This window comes from Podarcis pityusensis (genome assembly GCF_964106645.2).
Source record: "Podarcis pityusensis genome assembly, chromosome: 1".
Classification (NCBI taxonomy): domain Eukaryota; kingdom Metazoa; phylum Chordata; class Lepidosauria; order Squamata; family Lacertidae; genus Podarcis; species Podarcis pityusensis.
The window spans coordinates 113,932,985-113,947,031 of NC_138028.1; the positions used below are offsets into that span (position 1 = coordinate 113,932,985).

General features: G+C 42.9%; 1 protein-coding gene across 2 annotated transcripts in view; it reads left to right on the plus strand.

Moving 5' to 3' along the window:
• Nucleotides 1-14,047, plus strand: part of FRZB (frizzled related protein) — a 33,876-nt gene that overhangs the window by 15,950 nt on the left and 3,879 nt on the right. For both annotated transcript variants that reach the window (XM_080972778.1, XM_080972779.1), the window contains 3 exons: nt 4,939-5,004; nt 7,351-7,555; nt 8,460-8,523. In XM_080972778.1, coding sequence (XP_080828904.1) covers nt 4,939-5,004; nt 7,351-7,555; nt 8,460-8,523 — 335 coding nt within the window. The remainder of the gene's footprint in view (nt 1-4,938; nt 5,005-7,350; nt 7,556-8,459; nt 8,524-14,047) is intronic.

Here is a 14,047-nt window from a genome sequence, read left to right on the forward strand (position 1 = left end):
TACAGTAATCTATTGCACACTGGCCATGAATGCCATTCTAGTTTCCTGCCCTTCTTTTGCACAATAGAACACAATTAAAAAACTGCATTAAAAAAAACACATGGTAAAGTCTTGGCTTGTTTAATTCCTTGTTTATTTGCAGTTGCGGGGCGCGTTACTGCACGACTTCCCCTTGTCGTGAAGTTGTGAAGTAACACATCCTGCACCTGCAAATAAACAAGGAATCAAACAAGTCAAGACTTTACCATGTGTGGTTTTTTTAATGCAGTTTTGAATTGTGCTCTGTAGTGAATACTGCATTTAACTTCCACACAAGCTCAGCTAGTGCCCTGCTCATGTACTTTTACTTAGCGTGACATTGAATGCCTTGGCAGGGCTGGCAAGGGTCTCTGCCGGAGTCATATAACTGTTAATAGTATACAGTAGCGGACCGTCAAGATGGGGGAAGCAGTTCATTTCTTGTTTGTGTTACTTTCTTATATGCTCACCCACAAATCAGTACAGTGGTACCTCAAGTTACATACGCTTCAGGTTACAGACTCCGCTAACCCAGAAATAGTGCTTCAGGTTAAGAACTTTGCTTCAGTATGAGAACAGAAATCGTGCTCCGGCGGTGCGGTGGCAATAGCTAAAGTGGTGCTTCAGGTTAAGAACAGTTTCAGGTTAAGAACGGACCTCCGGAACGAATTAAGTACTTAACCGGAGGTACCACTGTACTGTCCTGTTCCTATGTTAATCTGTCAATTAAAAAAAAAATCTGCATACAAATTCAAAAACATATTTCTAATGCATCTTCTCTCAAACTGTGAAGTATATTTCAATGCTTTTTTTAAAATCTGAGAACTGTATTCAGAACAACCGGGAAGGGCAAATTCTGGTGTAGAATCAAGTTCTGACCCACACATTAGGAAGGGGCCAGTTTGTATAGGAACTTACAGAAGTTGGAATTCCTCAAGCAACACTCATGGTCAGCACAGTCGTACCTTGGAAGTCGAACGGAATCTGTTCCGGGAGTCGGTTTGACTTCCAAAACATTCGAAAATCAAATCACGGCTTCTGATTGGCTGCAGAAAGCTCCTGCAGCCAATCAGAAGCCTCGCAACCCGTCAGACATCCGGGTTCCAAAAGAACGTTTGCAAATTGGAACAATCACTGCAGCGTTTGGGAGCCAAAACGTTCAAGTACCAAGGCATTTGGGATCCAAGGTACGACTCTACTGGGTTAGAGAGATCAATAGCCTGACAGCTTATTTTTATCTGGTTTGGAAGTGAATAAAGATATGCAAGGACACTTGAGGTTAGGGTCAAAGGATGCTTCTGCCTTTTACCGAATCAGACCACTGGTCCACCCAGCTCATTATCATCTGCACCAGGAACAGGAAACCTGTGGCCCTCCAGTTGTTATTGCACGGCAACTCCCATCATCCTTGACATTGAACCATGCTGGCGGAGGCTGATAGGCATCGGAATCCAACAATATCTGGATGACCACAGGTTCCCCAGAACTGAAATTCGCCTGCCATGCAGGGTTTTCATAAGGCACAGATGGGGTACCTGGTGTCCTCCAGACGTTCTTAGGACTCCAGCTCCCATCAGCTGCAGACAGCATGGCCAGTGGTGAGGAAGGATGGGAGTTGTAGTCCAACCGCATCTTGAAGGCCCCAGATTCCCCATCCTGGGGATATAAGAATTAACAATAAGAAAAATGTATGTGAAGCACTTTGAGCTATTCTAAGAAGTGGTGTAGGAACACAAGAGTATTATTACTTCTGCGTTTTAAGCACTGCCCTCCAGTGAGGATTAAAGAAAAAAACCCTGGGCTGAGCATTTCAAAAGAAAGTTGGAGGTTCTCTTTGGTGTGTTATTTTCGCTGGTGAATAATGTCTCTGTGCAAAATCTAATCAAGTCAAGTCTCATCCCTGGCAACGTCAGCTGGCAAAACCTTATGTATAAATATTACCCCTCTTCCTTTGGCTAGGAAATGACATTTTTGTCTGTTTCATAAGCCTTTCTTTTTTTAAAAAAAAAAAGTTGCTTAAAAGATTCTCCAGATTTCTGTTTTTTTAAAATAATATTTTAGATGGGTGTAAATACTTCCATTGCCCGAGTTTTATGCAGCCAAAGAGCCATTATATTCTTAGGAGTATTTATAGTGATCTTTTCCATTCCTGCTCTGCCACTCAGAGGTCCCCTGCTCTCTCACGTGACTCTACCCATCATTCCTTGCTGTACCTTACGCCTAGAGACACACACCCCCGTCCCAAGCACCCCCATGATGGGGCCTAGCCCCAAACCCATCTTTTCAGTGAAGTTTGGGGTTGACCTTTCAGCTGGTGGTTAAATGGAAGGGCAGTCACAAAGGGTGGAATGCAGCTGCCCCCTTGCCTCTTTCGATTTGAGATACAAATTTTTGAAGATTCATGTGAAAAACACAGTGGGCATTCTTATCCTCTCACTAGTTACAATATTCCCTGATACTCACTTCCAGTTGGCCATTCTCCCCCCGCCACATTCCTGCAAATGTATGTGTGTTTGTTGTGCTTGCTTTTCACATTTAAAAAAATGCATGTATTTCCCACCTTTTCTGAGGCCCTTTGCTTCCTCTCTTCTTCCTTACTTTGACCCATTGCCCCCATTTTCTGCCTTAACACATAGCCCAACTCCTCCTGCCTCTTGAGGACGTCTCCCTCCCTCAGCAATCCTGCTTGCTCCATAGTTTATTCTTTCTTTTCTGCTAGACTTGCTCCTGCCTCCAGCCTTCAGCCACTCTCTGCTTCCTCAGGGTCCTTCCTCTTCCCTCTCTTCCCTGCTATTTTCTGGTATAGACCACCAGTTGGCTGACCGGGGGAGATTTGCCTGCTGGGCAGCCTTACCAGCAACCATTTGATAGTTGAAAGTGAAAATTTCTAAGCAGCTAGAGGGAGGCTTTTGGTCCGATGGCTGCCTATGTTACAGAGCCAATCAATCCTTGGTTTCACTTTTCTCCACCATTGGTATTTGGTCGGAGGCAGTGGCGGACTTTGGGCTTTCAAATTTCAGCGGTACCCTGTGCAGTGCCAAAATTTGGTGCCCCCTGCCCCTTGCCTTCCATTCTACATCATTGTTTTGGCACCCCAGCAACGCCCTCTTGGCTCAGCCTCCAATACGGGTGAACTGGTCACACTCTTCTAAATCTGCTAAATCAGTTTGGGGGTGGGAGTAGATATTGGGTGATCACCAGTGTAAGTTTTCCCTCTCTGCATGTTTCCTTCCCCTAAACTAGGGATTATAGAATTGTAGAGTCACTCCAACTCCCTGAAATGCAGGAATATTTATTTATTTGTTATTTGTTTATTATTAAGTATACATACTGCCCTATACTGGTTCACAGGTATAAAATCACAGTATAAAAAACACAAAATACACAAAGGAAATAAAAACAGGAACAACCCAATAGCCCCTTGCAAATGATAAAACAGAATTTAAAACACACACATGCAGTATTTGTAATAAAACATGTAAAAATAAGCACCCACCAGGTATCGCCAAAGAGTAGATTAAAAGATCAAACTGTCTTTCAAATCAAAACATTTTAGCCATCTCCCCCAATTGTAACCATTCATAGAAGCTCTTTGATCTATTAATATGCAGCTGTCCCATAAGGGAATTGAACTTGAACCTTGGCATCATCAGCACCACACTCTAACCAACTGAGCTATCCAACCCCTTTCTTGTGCCAGTGGTGGGCAGGGCCTGAGGCAAATGTAGGCCCAGAAACCAATGTGCCCCATTCCTTTGTAGCAGGCTATGTCAACCCCTCTCATTCCTCCATCCAGGAAAACAAGAAGCATTATCAGAATTCAAGAACACCCTCCAGCCAGGCAAAAAGCCCCAAAGGATGTGTGTGTTTAGCAGGGGCAGTGAGGAATGTGGCCTGGGGGTTGGGTAGCCCAGAGGGCCAGCTACAAAGAGTCTTCATACCTGTATCCTAACCTGCCAGCTGTTTGATGACACCCCTCTTCCCTACACTGGCCAAGTGCTCCAGAAATAAAAGGTGGGGCAGATACAAGGCACCTGTAGCGTTATGTAGATTAGTGCCTGGATTTTTCAACTTTCAGATTCCCAAAATGACAGGTGCTAAAAAGTTATAGCATGACCTGGGAATTCAAAATATATTTTGGTTAAATTAACATAATTTAGTGAAATGTGTGTAAAATCGAAAAATTGCATAGCAATCATTAAGAACGATTGTCAACCATTTGCAGGTATATTTATATATTCATATTATGTTTACTAATTATTATGTAGGAAGCGGGAGGAGTTGTCTTGTTGTTTCGGTTTAAATATTTACTTTTGTTTAATCCTGTATTTTATTTTGTGAGATCTTTTGATGAAGGGTGTTATATACGTTTAATATATACATAATAAAATAAATAAACCATTGTCGTTTAGCATTACCTGACATTTCCAGAAGGTAAAATTGAGATTCTGTGGTTTTCCAGTTTATGTGTACTTTCATCAAGCATAGACTTACCAAGCTAAATGTTGTCCAGTCACAAAAATAATAGCAGATTCCAGTTCCTCACACCCAAAAACATATTTTTAAGACTCCCCAGTGAACAAAATTTGCAAAAAATAAGTTTCACTCCCTAAAATGACATGCCCCAGCCTGCTTTGGTTTTATTAACTTCAGGCTCAGGAATAAATTGGTTTTTTGTTTGTACTTTTTTTTTTGGGGGGGGGGGGATACTGAACCTTTAATAGTTTTCTCGAAGAGGGAATGTTAGCTGTTGTTGCTGGCACTCACACAATCCAACTGGGCCTGGGCTTCCACTACAAATGACTTGCTACCATTTCAGCATATATGAATAAGTTCTGGAAAGATTGAATAGTGCGGCTTACGGCTTTTGAGTGTTTATTTCCTCTGATGCAAGGAATTTCTGTTGTGTTTCTCCCCCAGAGCGCTGCAAATGCAAGCCAATAAAAGCAACCCAGAAGACTTATCTTCGGAACAATTACAACTACGGTAAGCACAGCAGCCTTCAGCTACCTTTGAAGTAGGGCAGAAGGTTCAGTGGAAGCAGGAAACGGTTGATAGAAGCGGTTTCCTTGGCATTTGCCCTTGCCACTCCACACCCTCACGAGGCAAGTGATCTCAGCCAGAGCTGCTGGGGAAAATGAATTAATTTTAAGTGCCTGTCAAATGGCTCCTCTTCCCCACACCCTTCCATTTCCATGCATAGAATAGAACAGGGGTAGGCAAACTAAGGCCCGGGGGCCAGATGTGGCCCAATCGCCTTCTCAATCTGGCCCACAGACGGTCTGGGAATCAGCGTGTTTTTACATGAGTAGAATGTGTCCTTTTATTTAAAATGCATCTCTGGGTTATTTGTGGGGCTTGTCTGGTGTTTTTACATGAGTAGAATGTGTCCTTTTATTTAAAATGCATCTCTGGGTTATTTGTGGGGCTTGTCTGGTGTTTTTACATGAGTAGAATGTGTCCTTTTATTTAAAATGCATCTCTGGGTTATTTGTGGGGCTTGTCTGGTGTTTTTACATGAGTAGAATGTGTCCTTTTATTTAAAATGCATCTCTGGGTTATTTGTGGGGCATAGGAATTTGTCCATTCTCCCCCCCCCCCCCGCCCAAATATAGTCCGGCCCACCACATGGTCTGAGGGACGGTGGACTGGCCCTCTGCTAAAAAAGTTTGCTGACCCCTGGAATAGAATGTGAAGATTAGATTATTGTTTTAACTAGTAGATTCTTTCTCTCTCTCTTTCTCTCTCTCTCTCTCTCTCTCTCTCTCTCTCTCTCTCTGTGTGTTATTCTATCATACCTTTCTTCTCCAAGCAGCTTAAGGTGACAAATGTGGTTCTCCAAGCACAACAACCCTGTGAGGTAGGTTAGGCTGAGAGGCAGTGCCTGGTCTGAGGTCACCCAGTGACTGGCTTCATGGCCGAATGAGGATTTGAGCCCTGTTCTCCTAGGTACTTGGTGACACTCTAATCGCCACACTACATTGCCTATAGGATTATAAAGATGGTTCTTGATGGAAATATGGGAGAGATGCATTCCCACCCTCTCCTAGCTGCTGTGTTAGCTCAAGGCATTTCAGATGCAGCAACAGGGAAGGTTGATGGAGAGCTGACTTTCTTAGCTTCTGCCTTTCCTATTGACATGTCGTAGCTTTTGTGTAACAGTAGAAGCCATGATGGAAGGCTGGGGTCTGCACTTTGCCCCGGACTTTGTGCTTTCCTTCGAAGAAAGCCCTTCTGGAAAGAAAGTTAGGAAGCATAAAGTGTAGTCCTAACTAACCCCACTCAGAGAGTCCAAACACACATGGACAGTCCCTCTCCCTCACTGAGAGTCACATCTCCACCTGACCATTCAACTCTTAGTTTCCAGCTTAAACTCCACACTCTCCTGATGGACTGATGGACTGAGCAACTCTCACTGGTTGCTGGCTTGATCTCTGAGTCAGAGGAGGGCAGCGGGATGTCTTAGGCCAAAAACACTATGGGTTTTGCTTGCGGAAATGCTTCCAGTTGATTAGGTGCTTCTGGGCCTGAGTACTATTCCCTCAGTCCTATTCTAGACCCCTGGCCTCATCCTTTGAAGAAGGGGAGTCTGACCCCAGGCCATGACAGGATTGGGCACAAGTGCATCCGTCCCTCCAAAATGGAGGGCGAAAACCCCCAAAGGACTAACGAGGATGGATTACTAGGCACAGAATGGGGAGAGGAGGAAACTGGCAAAAGCGAGCATGGAAGAGAGTGGTTAGAACATTGCCACATGTTCTTGTTGCAATGGGGGGTGGTTTTTCCACAGGGATCACTGGGCTTATGGCATGCACGTCCTGCTAAAACACGAGAAGCTCTACTTGTATTGCCGATCCACCAGCTTTTGGAGACATTCCCTCGATCTCTCAACCTCTTTTTTAATGGTGTTTTCATTTTAATGAGGCTGATTTATTGTGTGTTTTGATTATGGGTGTTTATCCATTTCAGCGTTTCAATTGGTTTGTTTGATAGTGTAACTACGGATGGTTATATTTTGTGTAACCGGTTGTTTTTTTTAGACTTCATAAAAGTATACAAAGTAGAAGCTGCCATAGAAGCCAATTTGGACATGAAGAAGTATATAGACAAACAAACAAGCCGCTGTGTTGCAGGGCCCCCGCGTGGAATAATAATTAGCACGATAACAAAATAAATAGCACCATAACATGACGATAAGACTTCCATTTAAAACAAACAAGCGGACACGATATTGGGCTCAGGAGGAGAAGCATATAAATATTCAAAAAGCTTTAGGCTGATGCAGCTCTGGCTGCCGTAACCTTAACCCCTCTTTCTGTTATTTTTCTCCAGTCATTCGAGCTAAAGTGAAGGAGGTGAAGACCAAATGTCACGATGTCACTGCAGTAGTGGAAGTGAAGGAGATACTAAAATCTTCCTTGGTGAACATTCCTAGGGACACTGTAAACCTGTACACAAACTCTGGCTGCCTCTGCCCACCTCTCAGTGCTAACGAAGAATACATCATCATGGGTTACGAAGACGAAGAGCGCTCGAGGTAACTGTTCTTTCTCCCCTGCTTCCTATGGGGGGCCTTCCTGAAGAGGGATGCTACATCGGTTTGTACCACTACATAAAAGGTCCCATTGCACATTGGGAACTAGCCTTCCAAGGGTCTTTTAAGTATGCTGAACAAGGCCTCATCTGAAGATGTATCAGTAATCAGGCTGATGCATATGGAAGAAGATGCTCCCTGACGCATTGGTCCACACTGCGCAAGGCTTTAAAGTGTGGAAATGAAAGTAACATAAGTACCTTCCCCTCAGCGAGTAATGGAGCTGCCAGAAAACATTTCTAGGGATGTAGCGGTATGGGGTAAGGGTGGGGGTGGCAATTACCAGGGAAGAAGAGTTTGAAGAAGAAGAAGAGTTTGGATTTGATATCCCGCTTTGTCACTACATTAAGGAGTCTCAAAGCAGCTAATAATTTCCTTTCCCTTCCTCCCCCACAACAAACACTCTGTGAGGTGAGTGAGGCTGAGAGACTTCAGAGAAGTATGACTAGCCCAAGGTCACCCAGCAGCTGCATGTGGAGGAGCAGGGAAGTGAGCCCGGTTCACCAGATTACGAGTCTACTGCTCTTAACCACTACACCAGAAGTTGAGTGGTAGTCCATAGTTGGCCACAACTGCTATCATTCCTTACCATTGGTCATGCTGGCAGGGATAGATGGGAAGGCATCGTATTGGTGACCTCTGTCTTCATAGGTTGCTTTTTCCCCTTCTTGAACATGAAGCATTCCCTTTGTCCCTAAATATATTCATTATGCTTGTGTGTGTGTATCACATCACATCACATCACATCACGTCATCATATCATATCATATCATATCATATCATATCATATCATATCATATCATATATTACGATGCATTGTTAACATTGTTTTCCTGTAAATGTGTAGGTTGCTCTTGGTAGAAGGCTCCATAGCTGAGAAATGGAAGGATCGACTTGGTAAAAAAGTCAAGGTAAGACAAAGTTTCATGACTTGTTTGATCATGTTTGACCTAAGCTTGCAGAGGGATCCAGCCTTTGGCATCACTCATCAACACACGGGGAAGACTTCCAGAGCAAATGAAGTTCTCCTTCTCAGTGATCCCAAATCTCATACCATACTCTTTATTCTGAAAAGTATAAATGAACATGTAAACATGCCAAAGATTGCTGTAAAGAGATTCCACCCCCAAATATATTAATATTTATTCATGTGCCATAAAATGAAATATGACTTAAGACTAAACTGAGGCCCAAAAACCATGTCAACATTCAAAATAAATGTGAAAATCATCAAATTAGTACCAGTGTTTTGTGATTACACCTGCTATGATGATGATAAAAAAATGCACATTACTACTTGCTTATATAATAAAGCAGTTTGAATATAAGCCTGACAATCGCCTTTAAACTCTAAATGGCTTAGAAATAGGATGCTTAAAAGACAACACACACCCCTCCTACCCCAAAACAACTCTGCCCATCCCCTGAGGTCAGCCGGAGAAGTCTGTTTGCTTGGGAACTAGACAAATAAAAGATTTCACAAGGCAAAAGGATCCTGGAGCAAATATATCCTTTTGCCGGCATCGGAATGCCATCAAGATAACAGACAGGCACTTTTGCAGCCTGGAATCTGCAACAGAAAACATTCGCCTTCCAACAGCACCTTGGAAGGTAGCAGGGTGCACAAATATCTCTCTGATCATAATCCAGCCTTTATTTATTTAAAGCTTTTAAAACTTTTTATACCACCCTTTTATTGCTGGGTGGTTTACAAGATTTAAATATGACACCCCCCAAAAAAACACACCACTAATGCATTTTTATATATAAAAAGAGAGCGAGAGAGAAAAAGAGAGATATGAGGTCAGCAGATAAAGGTTTAGTCAATGAAACTTAAAAGAATGTGAAAAGCATTTTATAAGCCCAGACACATAAATAGCTGTTTGCCTGGTGCTTAAAAGAAAAACAATATTAGTGCCAGGCAAGGCCCCCTCCCCCAGAAGGGCATACATTCCATAACCAGGGTGTCACAGCTGAAAAAGCCCACGCCTTATGCTTCGCTTTGGAAGTGAAGGTGTCCAGGGGAAGGGCTTCTGCAGATGATGTTAGAATATGGTTAAGTTGATATTGAAGAATCAGCTTGGCACCGAGTCATTTAGGGCTTTAGAAGTAAAACACCAGCACTCAGAACTGGGCCAGGAAGCAGCCAGGTGACCAGAGAAGCTCTTTTGAAAGTAACAAAATGATGCCTGTGATGCTGTATCCAGTGCAAGTTCCGTGCACACAATATTGGAACTTCCTGTCCCCTCCAGTCCCCTCCATGCTCTCAGCTCTGTGGGAGACTTTGTATGCTTCTTTGCATGCGAGGAAGCCTCTGGACCCTTCAAATAGCCAATTGGGTCTAATATCCAATGCAGCAGCTCGACTGGTGATTGGGAGTGGCCATTGAGACCATATAACACCGGTCCTGAAAGACCTACATTGGCTTCCAATACGTTTCTGAGCAGAATTCAAAGTGTTGGTGCTGACCTTTAAAGCCCTAAACGGCCTTGGCCCAGTATACCTGAAGGAGCGTCTCCATCCCCATCGTTCAGCCCGGACACTGAGGTCCAGCTCTGAGGGCCTTCTGGCGGTTCCCTCACTGCGAGAAGCCAAGTTACAGGGAACCAGTCAGAGGGCCTTTTTGGTGGTGGCGCCTGCCCTGTGGAATGCCCTCCCATCAGATGTCAAGGAAATAATCAACTATCTGACTTTTAGAAGACATCTGAAGGCAGCCCTGTTTAGGGAAGTTTTTAATGTTTTATCGTGTTTTTAAAATTCTGTTGGGAGCCCCCCAGAGTGGCTGGGGAGACTCAGTCAGATGGGTGGGGTATAAGTAATAAATTGTTATTATTATTACAAATTTCTTTAAAGAGGACAAGTCTCTGGTTACTGTCAGCAGTAAACCCACTGCTGCTTTTGGCCAGGTGGATTAATAGCCAATACCACCCCAGTTAACTCCATTTGAAAGTGGATACAACACCAGTGAACAGGTTACCAGTGGTTTCTATCCATTGCTGCTAGTTATATCTGACCATGTAGAGATCCTTTTGCTGCCTCCGTTCAAGTTGTCACTGTTCTTTAAGCCCCATATCGGTTTCTCTCAATTGTGTTTGCTCTTCTGTTTCTTTTGCCACTGCCAAGAATATGAAACAATAGTTCATTGAGTTTACTCAGTTTGTCCCTTCAGTGGTTTGGAGAGCATTAAGTCGGGAACTTCAAGTCCCCGTTTTTTGAATGACTTGGCAACATGAATAAAATGATATGAGCTCTGTAGCTCAAACTTTGTGTGTTAAAGCACATCCAAAGTACCTCAAGCTTCATTCACCACAAACAGAATATACATTGCACAACCCTGCTTTGACACCTTTCTTTTAAAATGCATTAGTGTCTGCACCCATTGCTTCTCTAAAGCCAAACTGATCTGGAACCTTGAAAATATTATTCAAACTTACTGGCTTTTCATATGCACTTTGTATTTAATGTCATATTCTCCAAATCCTTGCTCTGAAGCCAACTGTTCAGTATCCTGACCCCAGCATGTGGGATTAGCAACTTCTTAAAACAAACAATCTCAGCTATGAATCTGTAGTGTTGCATTTGCCTTTTAGCGAGGGCCAACAGATTAAAAAAAAGATTTCTGGAATGATGAGCTTACAGGGAGGCAACCAGCATTGGGTGAAAAACAATGAGTCTCGACTGCCCTTCTGACAACTAGCAAATCTATAGATTAGAAGATATAGGTCCAAAGAGGAGAGCAAAATGTTGTTGTTTGTTGTTGTCGTCCCCCCCCCAATGAGGCCCAAAGGTCAAGGAGTGCAAAAGGCTACTGTCTGCGTGTCACAGAGATACGTGGACCACAAGGGACTACAAAGTCCAGTCCAATAAAATAAGAGTCCTGTCAGCCTGGGTGTGGCCTTCTCCTGACTAGCAGCTGGAGATGGAGTGCAAATAAACTCCCAAGGAGAGATAATGTTCTAATGACAGTCCTGTCATTTCCATCAGGTAGATTCTCAGGAGGTGGAGGAACTGGAATTTGCAAGAAAATATACTTTAAAGTTTGCTCAGCAGCAGAGACTGATAGCACCCTCCATTTTGGCTGACAGGATTACACTGTCATCACTTAGTTCCTTCATCCATTGTTGACCACTCTGTCTGACAGATATAGCTGGAATCTCCCCCCCCCCCTTTTTTTTGACACCTGTGCTGTCAACTGATAAATATATAAATAAAGGACCTACCCACATGACTCTGACACAAAACCCCTGCGCAAACACTAAATCATCCCTGACAGATGGCCACCGAGCCTCTGCTTATAAACCTCTAAGGAAGGAGAGTCCACCACCTCCCCAGGGAGACCGTTCCACTGTTTAATAATAATAATAATAATAATAATAATAATAATAATAATACAAATTCATTATTTATACCCCGCCCATTTGGCTGGGTTTCCCCAGCCACTCTGGGTGGCTCCCAACAGAATAGTAAAAACATGATAAAACATCAAACATGAAATTAAACTTCCCTAAACAGGGCTGCCTTCAGATGTCTTCTAAAAGTCAGATAGTTGTTTATTTCCTTGACATCTGATGGGACAGGGCGGGCGCCACTACCGAGAAGACCCTCTGCCTGGTTCCCTGTCACCTCATTTCTCACAGTGAGGGAATTGCCAGAAGGCCCTCGGAACTGGAGCTCAGTGTCTGGGCTGAACGATGGGGGTGGAGACACTCCTTCAGGTATACTGGGCAGAAAGATTTTCCGAATGTTTAGTCTGACTCTCCTTTCTTGTAACTTGAATCCATTGGTTTGGGCCCTGCCTTCCAGAGCAGGAGAAAACAAGCTCATGGTGAAGGATAGAATATATATATATATAGAGAGAGAGAGAGAGAGAGAGAGATTAAAATTTGAAGGAATCCAGGAAGACAGAAAATGCATGAAGAGAAACCCACAGTGACAGTTACCGGAAGGGCAAGTGTGAACATGAGATGGGTCAAAACATATAGTCTTGGCCCCCAGCCCTAGAAGCCACAAGTTGTGGTTTGTCCCTCATACTATGGTCGCTGTCTTGCCCGGCTGTTGCACTCACATCACTTGACGGCTTTCTCTGCTCTGTTTTCTCAAATGGTTCCACAGGTGGCTTCACTTAGGCTTTATTTTTTAAAAAAATAAATAAAACTAAAGGCCCTTTTCTGGCTGAGTCATCACGTTGGTGTTGGCCAGTTCATTTGCACAGTTAATACGATCGCTAAGGTGGCCTGGGATTGCTTGATTAAAAGCATGCTGGAGGGGGAGAGGGCAATGTTTAAGAATCGTGTGTCTATGCACCGTTCATTCATATAGATGTATCCTATTTCTTGTTTTCTTGTGTTTCTAATAACACCCCTGGGGCTAATCTTACAAACATTCTTGTGTGTACAAATCATGCAACGACCTCAGTCCGAGCTGGACCACTTGCTGTGGTTTAAATAGGCTGGTGCATATAACAAAAACGGAATTGCTACCTCTTCCACCACCCCCTACCCCCAAAATAGATTTGGGGCAGGGTTTGGGGTTTAAACACAGTAGTTAGCCAAACAAAGAGGTAATACCCAAAGGTGTCATTGTGTTAGGCTGTTGCATCAAAAAGAACAAGGAGCCTTGTAGCACCTTAATGACAGACATTTATTTATTTATTTAGATTATAGTTTAGTAATTATGCATTGTAATTGTTAAGAGTGAATTTCTATTTCATCATTATTTGCTGATATTTAATTTCATTGTATTCTAATGGATTGGGTCTTTTTTTTAATACTACTTTAATTGATATAAGTTGTTTATTTTAAAGTTACATTTTTATTATGACTCGTCTTGTATTGGGTCAGATTGTTATAAGGTGTGTGTGGTCTTCATTGCACATTTTGTTGCTTCTTCTTCGTCAGATGCAGACTGAAGCATACAGTACAAAATACTGCCTCTGTTTTTGCATCTCAAACTGTCATCTTCTTCAATTATTAGAAGCCACCTTTGGTTCAAAATAGTGGGAACCAACTTGATGCAGTTAATTAAAACTGCAGCTGTTGCTGTTGTTTTGCATTACACCAGAGGCGGGAACGGACTCCAGCTCCTCTATCCCTGTGCTAGCTGGGGGCTGATGGAAGCTGGAGTCCACTCACATCTGGAGGCCATGGATAGCATGGCCAAACCAAGTGAAGATGAGTTCCAATTTAGAGTGAAAATAAAACAAAAGGCTGAATGTATATATATCTATCTATAATATCTATATCTATTACATATCTATAATATTGTCACTTTGGCATGTTTTATGGTGCATTTCACTGCAGCTGCATTTAAATTATTTTGTTGCTAATTTTATGGTTATCTCTTGTATACATTGCTGTTTTTATTATGTCACACTTTTTTTGTAAGCCACCTTACACTGAATAGGTAATGGACACATATTTCAAATACAGTGGTACC